Source organism: Stegodyphus dumicola, chromosome 12, assembly GCF_044657685.1.
Source record: "Stegodyphus dumicola isolate Sdum_Otavi_A_Nest chromosome 12, ASM4465768v1".
NCBI lineage: Eukaryota > Metazoa > Arthropoda > Arachnida > Araneae > Eresidae > Stegodyphus > Stegodyphus dumicola.
This window is the reverse complement of record NC_140779.1, coordinates 89,963,629-89,984,783: the sequence shown is the minus strand read 5'-3', so window position 1 is coordinate 89,984,783 and position 21,155 is coordinate 89,963,629. Positions and strand designations below refer to the sequence as shown.

At 29.8% G+C, this 21,155-nt stretch overlaps 2 protein-coding genes across 2 annotated transcripts in view; both read left to right on the top strand.

Moving 5' to 3' along the window:
• The window catches only part of LOC118204037 (exonuclease mut-7 homolog), a 124,737-nt gene that overhangs the window by 54,284 nt on the left and 49,298 nt on the right, over positions 1-21,155 (top strand). Inside the window, exons 9-10 of the mRNA XM_085806688.1 lie at positions 16,198-16,259; positions 17,480-17,616. Coding sequence (XP_085662814.1) covers positions 16,198-16,259; positions 17,480-17,616 — 199 coding nt within the window. The remainder of the gene's footprint in view (positions 1-16,197; positions 16,260-17,479; positions 17,617-21,155) is intronic.
• On the top strand, positions 17,823-21,124 carry LOC146993712 (uncharacterized). The gene has a single exon (XM_085827438.1). It carries the CDS (start codon positions 19,918-19,920, stop codon positions 20,803-20,805), a length of 888 nt encoding a protein of 295 aa, XP_085683564.1. The 5' UTR covers positions 17,823-19,917; the 3' UTR covers positions 20,806-21,124.

The window sequence follows — 21,155 nt, the reverse complement described above, 5'->3', positions numbered from 1 at the left end:
TTTTCTTGTTCCTCTGTAGGAACTCCATTATTTCGCTCAATAATTTGCTGATTTAAGATAGCAATATCTTTTTCGGGTGATAATGCTTTATCCATTGTCCTAAGTGGGATGTCCGAATTCTTTTCCATACCGTCAGCCAAGAGTCAGTTGTAAAGACAATCAAAAGTCAGTAGATCGTAAATGCCCTTTCAGCTAGCGTATAACAATAAGAAGCAAAATTTCAGGCAATGCTAATTTGAGGTCATGTGAGTTTTGTCGACGAATTGGGAGCAGGATTGTGGAGCGAATATTTCGGACTTGGAAGAGGTGCTACAAAGTCTACCATCTTGAGCGTTATTAGCATTTAAAGTATCTATTACTGGAAAAGAAATACAGTCTAGGTTTACATGAGGCTGCAAACAAAGTTATTTCCAAAATTTTATGCGCTGCGTTGAATGCACAAAATCCTTGAGAAACTATGTTCATGATTGAAGAGCATGGGTCGCCAGAGGGGTGCAACAGTAATACATTTCAGTAAACCTTTATAAATGGAGTATGAGTAGCAGGAAAAATGAAATTAATGTCTCATAAATTCAGGAAAACTGTAAAGATGTTTGCAGATGAAAAAGTGATGAGAAGGATTAAGTTTATTTAAATGTCCATATTGGCACGGCTGGGTTCCGAACCATTGATTTACATGTTCGTAGTGTGAGACTATACTTCTAAGCCATCACAGTTGTGTGGGAAACAGGGAGGAAATTGAAGTTAACCCATTAACGGTTTCACCCGGATTTTCTCGTTCTTTTATGCAGGTCTCTTAATGGTTCGTTACGGATTATTGTTAGTTTAAATGTACCCTCGAAAACGGACAGTCCCGTGTTTTTGTATTATCGAAAAAACACACCAAAAAGGACTAGCCCGTATTTTTGTATGTCTTCCAACCCCCAATGCCTAAGGGGACAAGGGTCCATGCAATCCTGACGACAATGGGTAATGGCTGTCATTAGCGTGGGGAGAAATCTTCTTGATGTTTTAGGATAAAGGCTTTACACTGACTCTAAAGAAACAAATTTATTACCAGTTACAAAGTGAATGCATATATAAAGGGATTTAAGAATTTCTGTTTTAGAGCAGTTACTGAATAAAAAATAGAATTTTTTACAAAATGAACGTTTACCTATAAGAGCATTAAGGAATTAAAACGAGAAAAATAAAAGTAATAAATGCAAACATAAAAATCTGAAAATGCAAATCTTTCAGATTTTACATTACGCCCAAAGGGCATTTTTTTAACGGTTTGTGGGTTACCTTTATTTTTAAATATCATGTTCTTCGCACTTAAAACATAAAACTTCAGTTAAACAGCAATACCGTGAAATAAATTTTAAATGAGTATATCTTTAGAATTTCCGATACACAGTCTCGCCCATTGAAGATAATTTTTTATATTATTATTTTCATACAGTGTTGCCTTTGCTCGCTTTAAAATTGTTGAGTTTCTTAATAAAAAATTCATTGAAGTTTTACGAAATATGAAACATATAATAAAACAAATTCCAAATCTCGGCTTCGAGATGCCCATATTTGGGTGGAAATGTCCGTTATTCAAAATTGGATGGGTCTAGGTACCGTTGTTTTATCACAATGCGAGAAACATACATATATTTATGCAGATTATTCATTATTTAATTTCAAGGCAGATAGCCCTCGAGAGCTTTGCCATAATCTAATAAACCAAAACCACTATTTAATTTTTTTAAATATAATACAGGGCTGTAATATGTGGTAGCAACAGTTTGAAAAGTGAACTGACATAGTTTTTAACGGAAAATGAAAAAAAATGAAGCTAATAGACCTTCTCGGCTAACGCCCTTTGTTTTAAAAATAATGTATCGTGTAATTTAATGGGAATACGAGATTAAATAATTCTCTTTAAAAAATTTATCTACAAATTTATATCACGAATAATAAAAACATAAGGCTGTCTTGATAAATTTATAAATATTATACATCTGACAATGCGATTCAATTATTTGATTTCGTAATTTAAGAACCTATGATTCTTCTTATAAAACTGTACAGGAATTTAGCAAAGAAGCTATTAAGTAATCTCTTATTACCATTAATCTATGCGATAAATTATTATTATTATTATTACTTTTGGTTCAGCCTTTTACTTCAAGTATCCTTTTACCTCAAATAATCGAAAAGATATATAAATTTAAAACAAAATTCGCCCCAAAATCAGAAATTAGGTTACGAATTTCATGCAAATTTTATTTCAAAAGCTATTTTACGCTCTGTAAAATGATGCAAACTTAAAAATTTTGAAATTTTTAGTTTATTCTTAAATGGAAATATGCGCAAAAAATTTTTTCGACATTAAATTTTAAAAACTCTAAATTGAATTATTATCATCCGTAAACGGTGTTTGTACAAAATTTGAATTCAATAGCTTATCGATAAGTAGTTCAAAAATCGACGACGAGCTTTTGATTAATTACGTGAATGAACTGAATACAATTTTTGGAACAGCTCTATTTTTAAGCACTTTGGAAAGATCGGTAAGTTGTTGATACAGCATAACCGTTATTTTTATAACATTCTTGGCATTATGAAACGTGTAAGTGACATTCATAAGCGATTCCCGACAGTTCTGCTCATTTGTCAAAGTGGCTGCTTTTGAAAATATTGTGAAGCTCACTCGATGTGCTCCACTATGATACTCATTAAAGATATTTAATTATGTTTTATTTCTATACAGAAATACTGGTAAAATTAAGAGGTCAAATATTTAATTATTTGAGTTATATAAGTACTTATACTGTCTCAAGAAATTTTGAGTCATTTTGTAAAAATAATCTTTTCTTTAAAATTCCTTTTTCCCCCCTACCCCCTATGCTTCATGACTTTATGACTATTCTGATGAATTACATTTTTTTTAACAGCAAGAGACATGAAAAATGAGCAATGCCTTACCCGGGACGCGAACCACGGACTTCTCGAATGCGCGCCGAGCATACTGAGACCACGAAGGCATGCTAAAAGGGCGGGAGAAAATACCGTATATACTCCTCCTTTAAAAGGGCGACTGGGGATTAGGGGACCGAATCACCAAATCCTTGCGGCGAAGAATCATCATCCACCACCTTTTTTGGTTTGGGTGCCACTATAGAAACATTAGGTTATTTCGAAGCAGGACATGTGAAATAGGAGCAATGCCTTCGCCGGGACTCGCACCACCAACCTCTCAAATACACGCCATGTGTGCTGACCATTACACCACGAAGGTATGCTAAGAAGGCGGGAGAAAATACCTTATAGGTTATGAAAACCAAAAGTTGAGTAGGTAGTCACAAATCTAACTAATAAATGCTCTACAAATACAACTTTTAATAATTTAGCAGAATTTTTTGGAAACGTATTTATATAGATTGTTGTAGAAATCAACACAGTTTGATGCCAATTTAGAGGAGGGGTTGTTTATGAGCGTATTAAAAATGCTTTTCCCACTCAAAATGTTAACTACTTTAAAATAATAATTCATAATCACACTGAATCTGATGTTTACAATTATTTCCCCTGAGATTTCTTTAAAAAGAAAGAATTACAATTGTGTTTAATGCAGAAAATTTAATGGAATTGGCATCTGCGCAAGAGGACGGAAACTATCAGGGAGGACTTTCTAAGGAAAACTAGATTTCCTTCACATTGAACGTAGAAAACTTTCACCGAACAAGCGTGTTCATCAGGATTTGAACTTATATAGGATTACCAGTACTCAGCGGTTTTAGCGCTTGGCCACTGGGGCCCGCAGACTGATTAAAAATCTTGTTTAGAAACCTTTTATCTTGATTTAGTGTGACAGGTGCCGTAGTGTGAAGGTTAGGATTACTTGAATACAGCAAAACACACGAGAACTATCTGCTTTTAAGGAAAGAGATGCCTTCGTAGAGGACTTTTTAACGAGAAATGTCTCATATTCATGTTATATATAGGAAAAAACATGGAAAAATACCATTCAGCCATCGCATTCGTTCGTCAGGGTGTAAATCTAAGTCGAACTACCAGTATTTACCGGCCACTAATATGGCCGTAGTTTAATAGGGGAAATAACTGTTGGATTGTAAGGCATCTAAATTAAGAAATAAAAAAAATCACTTCTGAGGTAATCTTAAACCCAAATTAAGTTTTTTATTATAATTATGAAAGAGTTCAATTCATTTGTTAATTTTCAGAGCATTAAAATTAGTGTGGCTTTAATGAATGATTATTTAGACCTGTTACAGGAAACAAATACATCAAAAGTTTCCTTTAAAATATCAGGAATTATTGAAAAATCATCTGTAATTTATAAACGAGAAAACGTATTTAACCAGATTTTGCATGTGTGAAAAAATAATGAATTTTGATCTCCCCTAGTAGAGATATTTGTAATTATATTTCTAGTTCCCAATTCAAAGTGAGAAATCTAGGTGCCTGAAGCCAGAGAACACTATTGATTCTTCTTGGCTTCTATTTTCAGCGACGAAATAGATCAACTGCATGGAAATTTTATGATTTTTCTCAACATGTAGACTAAATGCGTGTAAGTGTTTCTTAGAAAGCTCGTCGGAAGTAGAATATCTCTATCTTGGTAGGTAGATATCGTGTGCTTTAGTAAATTTAGCAAATCTAAACACAGTGCTGACAGTACTATGTTTGAGGCCTTTCTCTAACATAGTCGAATAGTGTATCGAATAGTCGAACATTGAAATCACCCTACATCGCCCTCTTTTACTTACTTTTATACGTTTATCTCAATATTATATATTGCATCCACAAAAATTTCTCTAAATTAATGTTATTTGGATTCGAAAACCATTTTATGCTTAAATACATCTTTCCAGATGTTTGTCTTTTACTCACTGAGAGTCAATGCTTCTTGAAGATGTCAATTCATGAATGAAAAATTATTTCTTGCTTTTCCGGTTTCCCCTAACCGTTCCCACAAAGGCCGAACCTTTGGGCAAAAACAGCCCTCCTATGATGTTAATTCCTGAGTAAAAGAGAAAGCACTGAACGGGGTAAAGTAGTAGAAATCTTGACTTTCCTTTTCACTCAAAATTCAAGCATTCCCAAAATCTACTATAAAAGATATACTCCCTAAGGTATAAAATTTTTGTGTAATGAAATTATAAAATGCAATATATATATATATATATGCATTCTAATATATACATATGCTAAAATATGAATGCATATATATATCATTGATGACATATATATATATATCAATTAAACCATTAGACACACTCACACACATACATAATTAGATATATTACAAATATAGAATCACATAGTATCAGTAGATGAAAGAAGAAAATAAATCCTGCTGGTGAAAGATTGCTGAAGAAATTCAAAGCATAATGAAAGTTTCTTTTATCTTGGAATCAAAGAACTTTTTTATCGCTTTAGTTTTTGGGAGACTATTAGATTAAAATGTAATAAATAAATAAGTATATGGAAGAAAAATAAATCTTTAAAGGAAGAAAAAGGAAAAATAGAACCAAACAATCAAATCATTTTCAGCATTAAAACCAATTTTAAATGCGACAGTATATTTTTCTGCCGATATGAAAACTTAAGAAAATAGACAGAAATCTGCATTGTTTCACCTATCAATATATGACAAATGGAATAACGATACAAGAAAAAGTAATTTGAAAAATTTGCGAAAGCGGAATAATTTCGAATGCTGCGCAAACAGAAAGATACCATGCAGCGACATTGGATTTTTTTCGAAGCAAGAAATGCGAATATTCAGCAGTGCCCTCATTGTGCTTCTAATAAGGAGGTCTTCCAAATTCTAGCTGGAAGGACTTCCATTTATAACAAGATAGTGAGAATGGCATAATTTCTTGTTATTTGTTTTCATTTAAAGGGCGAGAGAGAAGAAGCACGAGGCACTGTCGGAATAATTCATGTGTTAACGAATTATCGTCTGACATGTTTTCATTGGGGTGCCATTGAAGAGACGTAGCGTTTTTACGAGAAAAAAAACACGAAAAATCCGTTATCCTATCAGCGGAATACGAACCACAGGCATTCCGACTGATAGTCCGATCTACTATCACTTGCACCCCGAGTTCAAATTCTAGCTGGAAGAAGTTCCATTGAGCAATTTCCAGCTCAAAGAAGAATGAGATAATTTCTCATAATCAATACGGATATATAATTGATGATTCTAAAATTTTATTATCATTAAGACTGGAAAAAATACATGATTTAATTCATTTTCATACATTTTAAAAGAAGTCAAATTTTTCAGAGAGTTACTATAAAATATTTATTAGAATGTCAAATTTAAGCATTTCAATTATTTATATAATAAAGGATAAATTTTATATTTATATAATAAAGAAAAATCGTTGATAATATCACTCTGATTTTAGTGGAGATATTTTAAGAAATAAATAAGTGAAAGCTGGAGGAAGAAAAACTATTTCAAGTTATATGTTTATCTTAAAAGTAACGAGAGAAAAACTATGTTAAAATAAAGGCACGCATATCGAAATTGTTTCCTGTACTGCTGACAAATTGTTATATGGTATGCATACTATAATGTTCATGAATAATTGATTGCTACTAGATTAATACAGGCATAGCATATTTCTAGGGACTGATTTGCTGTAATTTCCAATTTGAATTTTACATACTTTTATATTTAGGACACTAATTACATCACACTGAAGATTACTAAATGCAATAATTCCATTGCAGTTTTATAGAAAATTATAAAATTTTCAGTTTCAATAAACAAATATATAATATTTCGATGACTCAGTAGGTAACATAATTTATTATCTTTCAAGTTTTTTTCGAAAACACCTCGGCAGATATAGAATCAGCCGCAGACTGTACTAACTTTAACAAGCGCAGTATCTGAGTGTTCACATTTCTGTTTATAACTGCAATAAGAACAAGTATAAGTTTGAAAAGTTTACCAATGGCTATGTGGATAAAAGAGATGATCACAAGTATTTTGACCTGGTTTTGGTTTCTGGTCAATATGTTGGCTGTAGGGAAGATTTCGTGATTTTTTCCATGTGAACTAGTTTTCTTTATAAATTCCTCTAAGTCTTTCGTTAAGTACAAAGTTGCTACATTAAACATTAGTAAGTGTTTACAAAGGTAAACATTTTAAAAGCGACTAGCGTAAAGAAAGATTATTTAAATTATGTTTTTAAAATGCAAATTCAGAACACTGAAAACCAAACAGTAAACATTATACGACTAATTTAATAATCTTTGGTTTGGTTTACTTGAAAACTTTACTTAAAAAACGTTGAAATTTACAATGTTTACAACAAACTATTATTCTGCCATATTCATCGATTGCGTTAATCAAAATCTAAAATTATTTAACGTAAAATGTAATTATCCAAAAATTATATAAAATGAGAATTTTTTCCCACTATATCTGTAGCTTACAATGGCTAGAAAAAAAGATAGCTCTAGATAATGAGTATTTCTACAATGAAAAAACTCTATTGACTAGAAATAGTCTTTGGAGACCTTAGTGCCAGTTAGCCTGCGGAGGTCAGGTTCCCTTCCAAGTCGTTTTCTTTTCCCAGGAGGCAGGGGTAGAAAGGATTCTTCCTGATTATTATTACTTTTAGCAAAGACGTTTACAATTATCTATTCAATCCTTGCTAATCAGACGAATTTGAGAAGAAAGGAAAAGTTGTAGATAAATTTTGCTTCTTCCAGTGCCAGTTACAAATCGTACAGTTGTTCAATAACATTTGAACTGTATCATTAACATTGCATATTACTAAAATGTACTTGTTCTTTAAAGTCCTTGATCTGTTCTAAAAATAATACCGCAGAAGTTTCATAAGTGAAGTACAATTTAAAGCTACTTAACATTTGTATGCATATAAAAAAGAAAAACTGTTTAAATGCATATAGTTTAACGCTTCCTGTTTTATTTGGAATAATATTTCAAAAATAAAACTCGTGTTGGTTACGACCCAAGCATTACTTAACGGGATAAAGAGCCGTACTTTGATAATGCTAGGATCATGCATTCAGTTTTCGTCGTTTTAATAAAATCCATTATGATACTTATGTTGGTAATTATAAACTGCATTTACGGATACAGAAGTATGATTAATACACTAATATCACAGAATATAAGCTTTTTATGCTCTGACAAGTTTTGGCAAGATACCAACTTTTAGTTCATATACAAGTCGTAAATTCCCTAGCCAGATTCCTTTTTTATATAAATAGATGCATAGAGGACAAAATGGAACAGTTAATTATATTTTTTATTCTTTTTCAAAATTTAATTCTTTTAGATATAATTTTTAACAGTAAACAATATTCTGCTAAGTTATAATACAAAATTTATTACTAATAATAATTTATATCCTAATATTTATATCCTAATTTAATAATATTTATATCCTCATTTATATCACTCAAAACAGAATTGGAAAACTCATTCAAATCATATTTAATCAAAACACTTTACAAAGTTATGGGAAAAAGGAATTTTGGGGTTTGTTTGATTTTTAACGGTGAATTCAATCATTAAAACATTTTTACCGTGTTTCCTCATTCATAAAACATTAGCAAAATAATTTACTAAATAATTCTTAGATGTAATAGTATTCTTGTTTATCTTTTGTTATATGACTAAAAATAAATAAAAAAGCGGCCGGTATTCAATATTTATTTTTATTTAATTACAAATACTTGGCTATTGGTACTCAAGACATAGTCTTTCCATATTATCACTTTTCTATTAGGCCTTGAAATTATGTTAATGACCTAATAGAATTCGGAAAATCCTATGATTGCATAAAACTGCGGGAGGTGCTAATAATGTCAAATTTTAAATGAAAATAGAAATTTATTTAAATTCTATTTGTGAGTGTCTGCTTTATGCATTTAATGTATCAAATGCAGAAAAGTGAGAAAAATCCATCCAACACAGAGAAATAATTCTTTCTAGTCTGTGGTAAGATTGTATCAAATTCATTTAAACTTCCGTTTAAATTCGAAATGCGATCTCTCAAATCAACGAAGGAATACATTTTTGGCTTTAAATTCCACATTACTAGCAACTGTATAATAGCTAAACTTACTAAAATATTTGTAGAAAACCGCCAAAATTCTAGAAATTGCTATAAAATCCCGAAAAATATTAGGTAGATTATTGCTTGCCAATTCGACGCTGAAAAGACGAAGATGAGCTCGATTGTTAACAAACAACTTGTGGAAAAAATTCAACGCTAAAATATAAATGCATATGCCAAATTTTCCAAAAATTTCTGATAAATATTGTACTCTCATCGTAAATATATATGGACTTATAATGTGATAAAAACTGAGTCGGTAAAAGAATGGATTAAAATTTAATTTCCCAAAATAAATTGGCCTACTAAAACTAAATAAAATAGAAAGTAAATAGTAAAAAAATTGTGTAACAAAATAAATAATGATCTTTCTTAAAATACTGCCCAATAAAACATGTCAAATAATTGAAAGTTTACAAGCTTGGAAGCTAAAATTCTAAAAAGATTTCCTAAAATTCGGCCGTCACATGTTAAAAGAAACAAGTGTACAGGCTACTAGTACAAAGAAAGAGGAGGGAGACAAAACTAAACACAACAACTACTTCTTGCCATTCAATAGTGGAAAGGCAATTTTATGGCTTATCCATCACACTAAGGGGAAGCAAACATACTGCCTTAGGCTGGGCCATCTTAGAGAGATTTCAGAAAACGAAAGCGATTTTTTTTTGGAGGGGTGTGTTGTCTGACAACGCGACCGTTTTCAAAGCATTTCGTTTCGAGATGCGGGCTCGTTGATGAGTTAAGCAAGTTGTAAACTCGGTTCTTCTGCAGTTTATCCATTATTTTATCCAAAACATGAGGAATGGTAATTAGGAGTTTAATTCCAACGTATTGATGGTGTGAGCAGTGAAAGGCCAATTGTAATTGTCATCATCTATGATTTTGTAATATAAAATATTTGAAAAGTCTGCAATGCGATTTTTGATTTGCTTTTCTGTAGAAATTTTCATTGAGCTTAGATAAATCTCTTCTTTTGGGTTTGTCTTATTAGTTGTGTCTTAAATTTAATTTTGAGTTTGTATGATTAAAATTGTAATGAATTTTTTTGGTCCATACTTTTTCAGGCACTGAATTCCAACTTAAATTTTCCCCATAGTTTGTTTGTTTACTTTCTATGCAATGATTTTTTTAAATTTTTTTTTTAACATTGGTAGAAAATTAAAATAGATTAAAAAAATTGCAGTTGTAGAGATTTGTCTGTTGTCAAAATAGAAAAACTGACATAATAAATGGGCTAAATCTAAACTTTTAGTTCAAGCGTATTTGTTATGTATTTGTTTGTTAACAGTGTTATTAATCCTATTACATGTTCACAGAACATAATGGTAGAATTAATATAAGGATTAAATATAAAGAAATCTTACTGCAAGGGATTTAGAAAATAGTGTATTTATTCATTTTTATATTATCTGATTATTCACTTTTTAATAATATCTGATTCCCTCCATCCCAATTTAAAAGCTGTGAACTTATTGGTGACTTTGGAGAACATTTGCAAACATGTGTTGTGGAGCATTTTTGACTAAGTTTTTATCAAATTTTTGCTTGAAACAAACCTGCAGTTTTTAAACTAATGATGCACTAAGAATCCCATAAGAGAACAGTCAATCAAGAAACATTGATTACATTTTTATTTTTTATAGAAATCCTTCTTTTTTGTGCTGTTGTTCTTCCCATGTACACAGCAATTTATTTTCACTTAATAAAACATCACAGAATTGCACAAATACAGTATCCATGAATTTCAGCATTCTGTACGAGCCAAACCAGGCATGTACTATACTCATAAATGCATTTTGCTAATATAATGGGTTGCCATATAACTATTTTGCCAACAAAGTGCTTTACCTCTTGAATACTTTTTGAGGCTTTTTGGCAGTGGTGCAGAACTGGTACTGATGTTCAGAAAGTACACTATTTTTTCTGTCATCAAAGAATGTACAATTTCCTTTAAAAACAATTTCGGTGATTTTTATGCTCTCATTTTTACATAAAATACTTTAATGCATTTTTACGATAGTTCATTTACAATAATTATTTTCGTTTTAAAAAAAAAAATCCCTCTCATTTATCCATTTTACTCTCCATTTTATTCTTCCCTTGTATTGACATTACTATTTTTATCTTATAATATGTTGAATTAAATATATTTAAAAATATAAAAGTTTTGTATGCATTAAATTTCAATTAAATAATTCTCAAGGAATGTTTCTTTTAATTAGTTATTTGCATCTTTTAGTTAGTTGTTTTCAATCCAGATTTAATGTGAAATGCAAAAAGGAAAAAAAAAAAAAAAAAACGTAAGCAGAATACCGAAGCACATGACCTATAACCCACAAATTCTCCAGTCTGTACAATATTTGGCTCTGGGATGTGTAGATTATCAGAGTTCTACCATATTATTAAAATATTAAATTTTTAGGAAACTTGAAACAAATAGATATATGCATATATCCAATTAAAAAAGAAGAAAGGGTAAAATAAGCGTATATATGGCAATAAAGGAAATTGTAAGTATATATATATAGTTCCACCTTAAAAGTTATCTGAATGTATTGCAGCATTCTATTAATTTCTGATTTTGAAATATGCTTTTGATGTTTTTCAAATAATTCTTTATACAAATTTGAAATATTGCTGCAGTTTAATTTTTTATGCAGCTAACTAATTGGTTTCTTAAATTTTTAAAGTGAAAATCATATTTATGTGTACATATTTTCCAATGAATGAATTGGAATGTTTTTGATTTTTTTCCCATCATTTTATGCAACAAATGTTTTTTTTATAACATTGATCATAATTAAGGTTTAAAATTCAGTTACTATAAGCTATTAGAATAATTTAGTCTTCAATTGAGTGCTGTCAAAATAAAAATATTTTTAGGTGGGGATTTTCTGTTTATTTTTTATTTTTTTTATTTTTTTTTTATTTATTTATTTATTTTTTTTTTTTTTTTGTGAAGTAATTGGGAATTGGCAAACTCAAATTTCTGTTATAAATAAGCTATGTTTGGAAAAAAAGTGTAGATTATTAAAAAAAAGAAAAAGAAGAAGAAAAGGAAAAAACTGAAAGAATCTTAAACTTTAAAAACAGTAAAGATGCCTTTCAATAATAAAAAATATTTTTTATTTATTGCATTATCTTCACAAAATTAAGATAAAAATGTGAGAAATAAAAATAATCACATATTATAGAAAGTTAAATATGATTACAATAAATTGTAGGTTAAAAGAAAAAATACTCATTTATAAATCTTTTTAGAAGATATATTTTCATATTACTTAAAATAATTCCATTGAGATGTTAAAATTAAATTATTTTTGATATATAAAACATTTCAATGCTTAATTCCTTGAATATTTTTACATGTATTGTAAATTTATGTATTTTCTGTGATTTTAAAGTAGTTAAAAATATTAAATGCATTTGAAATATTTAAAAAACATTTTTCTGAATTAGTTAAAGAAGTTATAGCTGTGATCAAAATAGAAATATTCAAGATTATTTTGTTATTACTGTTGATAACTTCCTCCTTTCTTGTACGAAGTAAAGGAAGTATTGTAATTGCGAAAAATTTTGAGTATCATAGTTCAACGAAAATATCGATTTCATTTGCCCTTAAAACCATTTGAACGATGTTTTTATGTGACATCCGTTCGTACGGACAGAAAAAAGGACTGATTTTGCCAAAAAGTATTGTGAATTGGATTCAGAAGAGGTTTTTTTCCCTTGACCTCTGTATGTATGTATGTACATATTTATGTATCTGGCATAACTCAAGAACGAGTAGCTATAGAATGTTGAAATTCTGTATATAGGACTGCTATAACATGTAGTTGTGCACCTCCCTTTTTCGTTGGAATCGGTTGCATCATTCGTATATAAATATATATATATATATTCCCACTCTGTTACCTTGCTCAGTGAGCTTAGTATTTTTATTCTTATATGTTGTTAAATTGTGCATTTTTTGCTTTAAAAGTGATTAAATTTTGTGATTTTTATTTCCGGTTAAGGTTTTTATGCCTTTAATTAATCTGCATGCAATAGCTGTAGAATTATCGACAATTTAAAAGTGGTGAGTTAAGCCTAACAAACTGCCATTCGTTTACATTTGAAACTCAGTTGAATAGTAAATTCAGTCAGTTTTTGCACCTTCAGTGTCTTTTCCCCAAGTGGGACCAAAAGTAAACTTTCAGTTTGTGCATCGAAAAATATGCCTTCTTGCCCGCTGTCCAAATTGATTGTCTTTGCGTAGAAACTCTAATTTTAATTGTGAAATTTTTTTTCCAAAGGGATTTGAGTTCTGAAGGACTATTATTTTCGTTTTGCCGTTTTGCATCGGACTCCTATAACTGTCGGTTCACTTTTCAAACTGTTGCCACAAAATGTTAGAGTCCTGCATTATATTTGAAGAAATTAAATAATGAAAAATATGCATAAATGTATGTATATTTCTCGCATTGTGTTAAAACAACATATCTAGAGCCATCTAATTTTGAATGACGTAATCCTACTGCGAATATGGGCATCTGAAATACCAAATTAGAAATCTGTTTTATTATCGATTTCATATTTTGTAAAACTTTAACGAATTTTTTAGTAACGAACTCAACAATTTAAAAGCGAGCAATGGCAGCACTTTACGGGGGGGGGAGACCTTTTTATCTTCACCGCGCGGAACTGTGTGTCGGAAATTCTAAAGAAATGCTCATTTTAAAATTGTTTTGAGACATTGCTATTGAACTGAATTTTATGGTTTAAGTTCAAAGAACAGGATATTTAATAAATAAAGGTAACACACAAAAACGTTAAAAAAACGCCCCTTTGGACATAATTTAAAATTTGAATCATTTCAGATTTTTTTTTAAAATTGTGTGGGTTTTTTATATTTATTTTTTATTTTTATTTTTAATGAATATGTTTTGAGTTTTTGTATATTTTTGCTTTGAAGTGAAGTGATAACTGAATTAACTGAGTGAGAAATATATATAGTGAAATCTATAGTGAAATGCAAGGAAATAAGTTTAAATGAAATGCAGCAAAAAAATGTGTATAATTTAATAGGCCATATGGGGAAGTCGTGACGTCCACATCAATTTTTTTTTTAGAGAAGACATGACTTAAAATGTATTACAGAAATAATTTTTACCCATTTCTAAATTTATGTATAAAAACATATGTACATACATTCTTGACTTTGGTAAGTACAAAGTCTGTAACACAGAAAATATACCTTTATGCAGAAAATAAAAATTAAAATCCAGCATCGAAGTAAGAAGTATTCAGAATAAAATGAATAAATGCATGATTTCAGTCTGCCTTCATAGTATTTCACGAAAAGAAGCATTTCTTTGAAAAAAATCAAATGGTTTCAAAAATTAATTTTTTTTCTAAATTCATTTACTTCTTTGGCAAGCAAGGCTAATTTAGAGATGTCTTGAATAACATCCTACTGATAAAAGCATTATCAGTAGATTTTACATTATAAGGTAATAGATGCTAATTGTACAATAGATCTGATAGTGCTAAGTTATCAGATCATTTTCAGCTTTCTTGACAGGCAGAAACAAAACTGTCTTTAATATATGTATTAATTGCATGGGAAAGATGTCCCTAACCCTCCAGAAAAGATTAAAGTCTCTTGATTATTGCTAGCTCATTTTAAGTTCTATTCCTAATGACTGAACTAGCTTGCTATATGAGATTTGTATGATATTAAATACTACATTTTACATATGTAAAGTTGAATATTGTACATACTATGCATTCATGAAAAAATATTTCCCATGAAACTAATATAATTATGCAATTTAATTACAAAACAATTTTGTTTAGAAAGCCATTCACAGTGCTATTCATTCCAGTATATGTTCCTCCAAGAACTTTGTTGTAATTAAATACGTAAAATAATCTTAACTATTTATATAGCTTATTATTTCACTTGTTTTTTGTCTGCAAAAACTTCAAACTTTATTCAAACCAGGATCAAAAGTTAAAATGTTTGCTGCAAAGGTAAACTTAATGATAATAAGTGTAAATTTTCCTATATAACTGTATTTTTAAAGAATAGTTCCTTAAGATCACTCTTTGATTGAGCTACATTTGAAAATATGAAACTGAATATTATATGATTTTGTATCTATTAGTCTGAGCAATGCTTATTAGTCCAAAGGGGCTTTGTCCCTGAAGGGCTGTTGTTTTCGTTTTGCGATTTTGCGTCAATTCACTACAAATGGCGAATCACTTTTCAAACTGTTGCCACAAAGTATTATCGCCCTGTGTTATATTTAAAGAAATTAAATAATGAAAAATCTGCATAATTGTATGTATATTTCTCACATTTGATAAAACAATGGTACATAGAGCCATCAAATTTTGAATGACGTAATTGTAATCTTTGTTAATCAAGGATTTTTCAAATCCTTGATTAACAAACTCAAGGATTTCAAAGCGAGCAATGGCGATGTTCTACAGAAAAAAACATTTTTATCTCCAGCGCATGTGTCTCTGTATCGGAAATTCTTAAGATATGCTCATTTTAAAACTATTTTGCGATATTGCTGTTGAACTGAATTTTATGTTTAAGTGCAAAGAACGTGATATTTAATAAATTAATGTAACACACAAAATGTTAAAAAAACGCCCCTTTAGACGTAATTTAAAATCAGAAACATTTCAGATTTTCTTTTTCTTTTCTTTTTTTTTTTTTAATTGTTTTAATTTAAGGTCTGAAAATGTTTTCTCTTTATAATAAGCTTTTTGTATGTAAAATGTAGTATTTAATACCATACATTTTCGAAACACATATATTTATATGGAGAAAACATGTCATACAGATTTATAAATTATTCTTAAACATATATTAGAAACATAAAAAGCTTTTCCATACATGTATAAGGAATAAAGAAAGTAATTCTTTCAATATTATTGCATGAAAATTATTTTTTTCCGCACATGTAAAGAAAAAAAGGCTTTCAATATTGTTGTGGGAAAATTATTTTGGGACAAATGCTGTTTTTACAATACTTGAAAATTTTATCAAATTTCATTCAATTACTATATTTTGTATGTTTTACTTCTTTTATAGAATTATGAGATGATAGGTCTAGACTCAGAGTGGAAGCCCAATTTTGGTCTTTCTCATGATAGGTCAGTATTATTAATGAAAATGAAATTGGAAATGTGAAACATTCACATTGCGAGAGTTGTTTGATAATTTATGTTAGATAGCTCTGCAGTTCATTTTGGGATGTCATAAGTAGCAAGTGCTAATTTTCAAAATTAAATCATTCCAGGTTTTACCAGTAGTGGAACATTGTTCATGTTATACAAACAACTGATGCAAGTGCTGTAGTAGTTGAAAGGGGTAAAAAAGGAAGCTAAGTTTTGTGCAATGATAAAAAAAAAATTATATAAGGAAACAGTTGTCCACTCAAACAAAAGCAGAGTTACATGAAAGTCACAATTCTGCACTAAATTTGGCAATCATTTATCAATTAAGGCCCCCACTGCAGTTTTAGGTATATGAAGCAAATATTCTGCTCAGAATTTACAAGAAACATAAAAAGCTGTGTGCACCATTGTGGCCACAAACCATTGGACTTCTTGTATTCATTTATGATTGTGAATGAAACATGCATCCAACATTATACCCTTGGTCAAAGGAAAAGGCAGTGAGAATACAAATGGGCTGAAGAAAGCAATGACTGTTTTATTGGCTGGGAGGTGATGTCCATTGATTTTGAAATTCCCAAGGAATCATCATGGTTAATTATTGGGAAAGGGGATGATAACAACAGAAACATAGTATGGAATCTTATTTAATTATTTGAAATAAGAGCTGAAATGAATGAGATTTTGAAGTACCAGAACAGTACTTTTTTGTTAAAATAACCCAGTCTCATAATGATCTCTCATCCCACCTAGACTTATTCTCTAAACTCTATTCTATTTTAAATGACTTCTTGTCTACTAAATTGAAAATTAGATTTGGTGGGAGGATTTCTTATTGAATAAGGATGTCGTTTCTGTAATCAATGCATATTTTTCAGCCCTTAATAAAAGCTACCTTTTTGAGAGGATAAAAAAATTGCAAACTACCTGAATTCACTTGAGAATAAAACTCATTTTTTGAAAATAATGTTTAACCATCATTTTTACTATGGTTAATCAAACAACTCTCTTGTGTTTATTGTGTAGCTGAAAACAAAATTTTTAGTAAATTTTCCTTGCTATTTGAAAAGAATCTAGATTTATTCTGTATCCTGTTTGTTAATATTATGTTATTTTTGAAAACTTTATTTTAAATTGTTCTAAAAAAGTACATGTTTTAAAAGTTATTCTAAAATATACACTAATTTTATTTCCAGGTTGTCTTTAATCCAGCTTGCTGTATGTGACAAAGTTTACATTTTAGATATATTATCTCTAACTGAATGTTTGGGTGCAGAACAATGGGATAAGTTTATGGATGATATATTTGCTAATCCCAAAATTATAAAGTTAGGTAATTCTGCAATTTCAGTTACAATTTGTGTTGATAATTTAAATTTGAAGCTGAATTCAGAAAATGCAAATTCTGAATATTATTGAGCTAATTAATATTTAGTAATTTAAAAATTGATAGAAAGGAATTTTATTTTGACATTAAACTTAAATAATAAGAAATAATGTTTCCTTTGAAAATGTTAAGTTGATACTGTGTTCAGATGATGGTTCTTAATGCTATCTTTCAATATATAGTTTTAGTAACAGAAAGCTTTTTTAAGTGTAAATGTGATTTTTATTTTTATTATCAACTAAAACTGAGAATTTGTTTTGAATGTGGAAAGTTTGCAAGAAATTTCATTCATGAGTGCAGTTTCAAATTGCTATAAGTTCAATATTTTCTGATTTATGTAAATGTGATAGAAATATTTGAGATGTAAAATATGCAACAGAAATATTTAAGATGTATGCATTGCATATTACATACAGATTGAACTACAAGTGAATACTAATGAATACATGTATGTTAGGAATTCATGGGCATACTGAATTTTTACATTTGCAGTTGATGAAAAACTAGTATTGAAGAACAGAATAATTATTATGGAAGAGTAAATTTAAGAACGTATGTGATCTGTTAGAAAAAAGAAACAAAACTTCTTTTTTTCATTTGAAATTAGCAGCACAATATAAAGTCTGGAATATAATATTTAAATAAATATCCTTGCCTATATGTGTTCATATTTAGCTAAAATCACATAATGATTTTGTTTTGAATGTGGAAACACATTCAAAACTTCCTTTTGAAATTTCCTTTTGAAAAATGCATGTCAAAGTAGATAATCAACTGGCATATTGCTATGAAATTAAAATGGACCAATATGCGATTATGCTTTGTTTCAGAGATATTTTTTTCCTTCATAAAATTTTTGCAAAAATGCTTGAAGTGTGGCATCAAGTTTATAATATCAAGTGTCTATCATTTTCATAAGTTTACATCTGGTAAGGACATTTTAAAGATGAGATGAAAGAGAGCACATTAATGAGATACTGTGATTACTGATAAACTAAGCATAAGAATATGCAAACATGCTACTGTCAATCCAAAAATATCTTGTTGATTTCTTAAAGATATTTGCATTTCTAAGGTTTTAAATAATTATATTTAGTCGAAATATTAATAACAAGGTAGATGCCCCCCTTGCAAGCTAACAAAAGATGTGTAAAAAACATGTGTAGAAACTGTAGAGATATTATTAAAGTAAGCAAGCACTGAAATTCTAGATTTTTTAGACATTGTACTTTAAATATGACTCAAAGATACACTGTAGTGTATCATGAACATCTGTAAGTTCTTAAAAAATTCCATAAGATATGAATAAATATAATTTTAATTTATCATGTTTCAAAAGGCATCATCTATAATAAATTTGGTCGAGGGGATTAAAATACCACCAAGACAGAATTATTTGGGCATTATAAAGCATTTGTTATAAAATATTGTTAGAACAGCAGTAAATATCAAAGCTCAGAAATTTAGTATTTGTTATAATGCTCCACTTTATGAAACTCGCATTATGGAAAATTTGAGCAAAGAAACAAGTTTGTATTGCCCACTGCCTCACTCTTTTTACAAGATTTGTCACTATGCAGCTATTTTCTGTTTTCTATGAAACTGAAGGAACTCAGAAAATAAGGAAGTCATACCAATCGCTGTTATAAAGGCATAAAGGAACATCCTAATGACAGACTTTGAGACATTTATATAAAGATTGGTTTGATATGTCCAGCACTGTATAATAATACAAAAGGACAGTATTTTTTTAAAAATGTTCATGAAAGTGATAAGAAGAATTACTAATATTCAAGTATATGAGTAAATGGTACTTTTCCGTTTGGCCGGCGCAATTTCCCATTTTGCCGGCGCAAGTGATAAAGTTGCCGAAAATGGTAGAACTGATGCCAAAGCGAATATCTTCACTGATAACCTTTCACGGCACTTTTTCAAAACAAGTCACTGAGATTTATTATCAGATTTACCTTTTTTTTTTTCAATATTGGCATACAGTTACATAGAATTTTTTTAATTATAATATTGAAATAATTCTTGCATTTAAACTCGTATTCCATACTGAGATTTAACTTGAAATTAATGTAGATAATTCCTGAGAGAATCAGATTTTTGTAGCGTATTTTACGTGAGATGAGATTGTTTGGGATCATGTGATATTAAACTGCGAATCAAGAGGTTATACCATGAAAGCATAGTAAATCTTTAATTTAACGTCTTTAAATTCTAAAATTAACGTCTTTTACAAATATGTCAAAAATGGATGAAAAACCAATGAAAATTTGGGATTTGCCCAGGCCAGAGGAAGAATCCGTCAGATTCTTTCAAGCGAAAGGCATTTTGCCTAACATTGCTATTTGTGAAAATAATCATGAAATGAAATTATATTTCGGAGACGAAATTCAATGGCGTTGCAACCTTTCAACTTGCCGCAGTAAAAGAAGTATACGGAAAGGCACATGGTTTGAATCATCAAGATTGAGTTTCTTGAAGTGTTTAAGATTCATTTATGGTTGGAGTGAAGAATTAACTTCAGTTAAATGGTGTGAAAAGCAGTTGGAAATCAGTCACGGAACAGTTGTGAATTGGAATAACTACATGCGAGAGGTTTGTGTGGATTCTTTACTTAAACGTCAACAACGCAAAATAGGAGGCCTTGCTATGATCGTTGAAGTGGATGAAAGTATGTTCATGAAGCACAAAAACAACGCGGGACGGATTTTACCACAACAGTGGATCTTTGGTAAAGTTTGTCGTGAAACAAACGAATGTTTCCTTGTGATGGTGCCAAACCGATCCATGAGTATTATATTAGAGGCAATAAATGAAAACATCCAAAAAGGAACTACAATATATTCCGATTCATGGAAATCATATTGCACTGAAAAACTGGAAGAGGAAAGTTTCGAACATTTCAAAGTGAACCATAAATACAATTTTGTAGATCCGGAAACTGGAACGCACACGCAAAAAATTGAAAGACTATGGGGAAGCGCAAAATGGCGGAATAAGAAACACAAAGGAACTGCTCGGCATCATCTGGAAAGTTACCTCGCCGAATTTATGTGGCGAAAGGACACAAAAGACCCATTTGAAAAATTTCTGAATGATATTAAAATGTGTATGCCTCCAAAATAAAAAAAAAATGTTTAAAATTCTTAGAATTAACATTTCTTAACATTTTTTTATGTGTATACTGTGTGTTGTCGCCAATAAGGTCTGCTTGGCGAGATTTGCGCCGGAGAAAGGGAAATGGCGAGGTTTGCGCCGGCGAAACAGAAAAGTACCGAATAAATTTGTTAAAAATATTATTTTGTATAACAGCAAATAATAAAATTCCAGTGACTATTTTTAATAAAATATTTAAGAAAGTAATAATTCGTATTCAGATTTTTTTTAAAACTTTTAATGTTAAAGTTTAAGAATAATTTTTTTAAATTATGGTTCTTCTATAGCAGTCAAATTATAGAAATCTGATTAATTTAGTA

Coding starts and splice junctions, on each gene's coding strand:
- LOC146993712 (XM_085827438.1), top strand. CDS start 19,918: ATGTCAAAAATGGATGAAAAACCAATGAAAATTTGGGATTTGCCCAGG.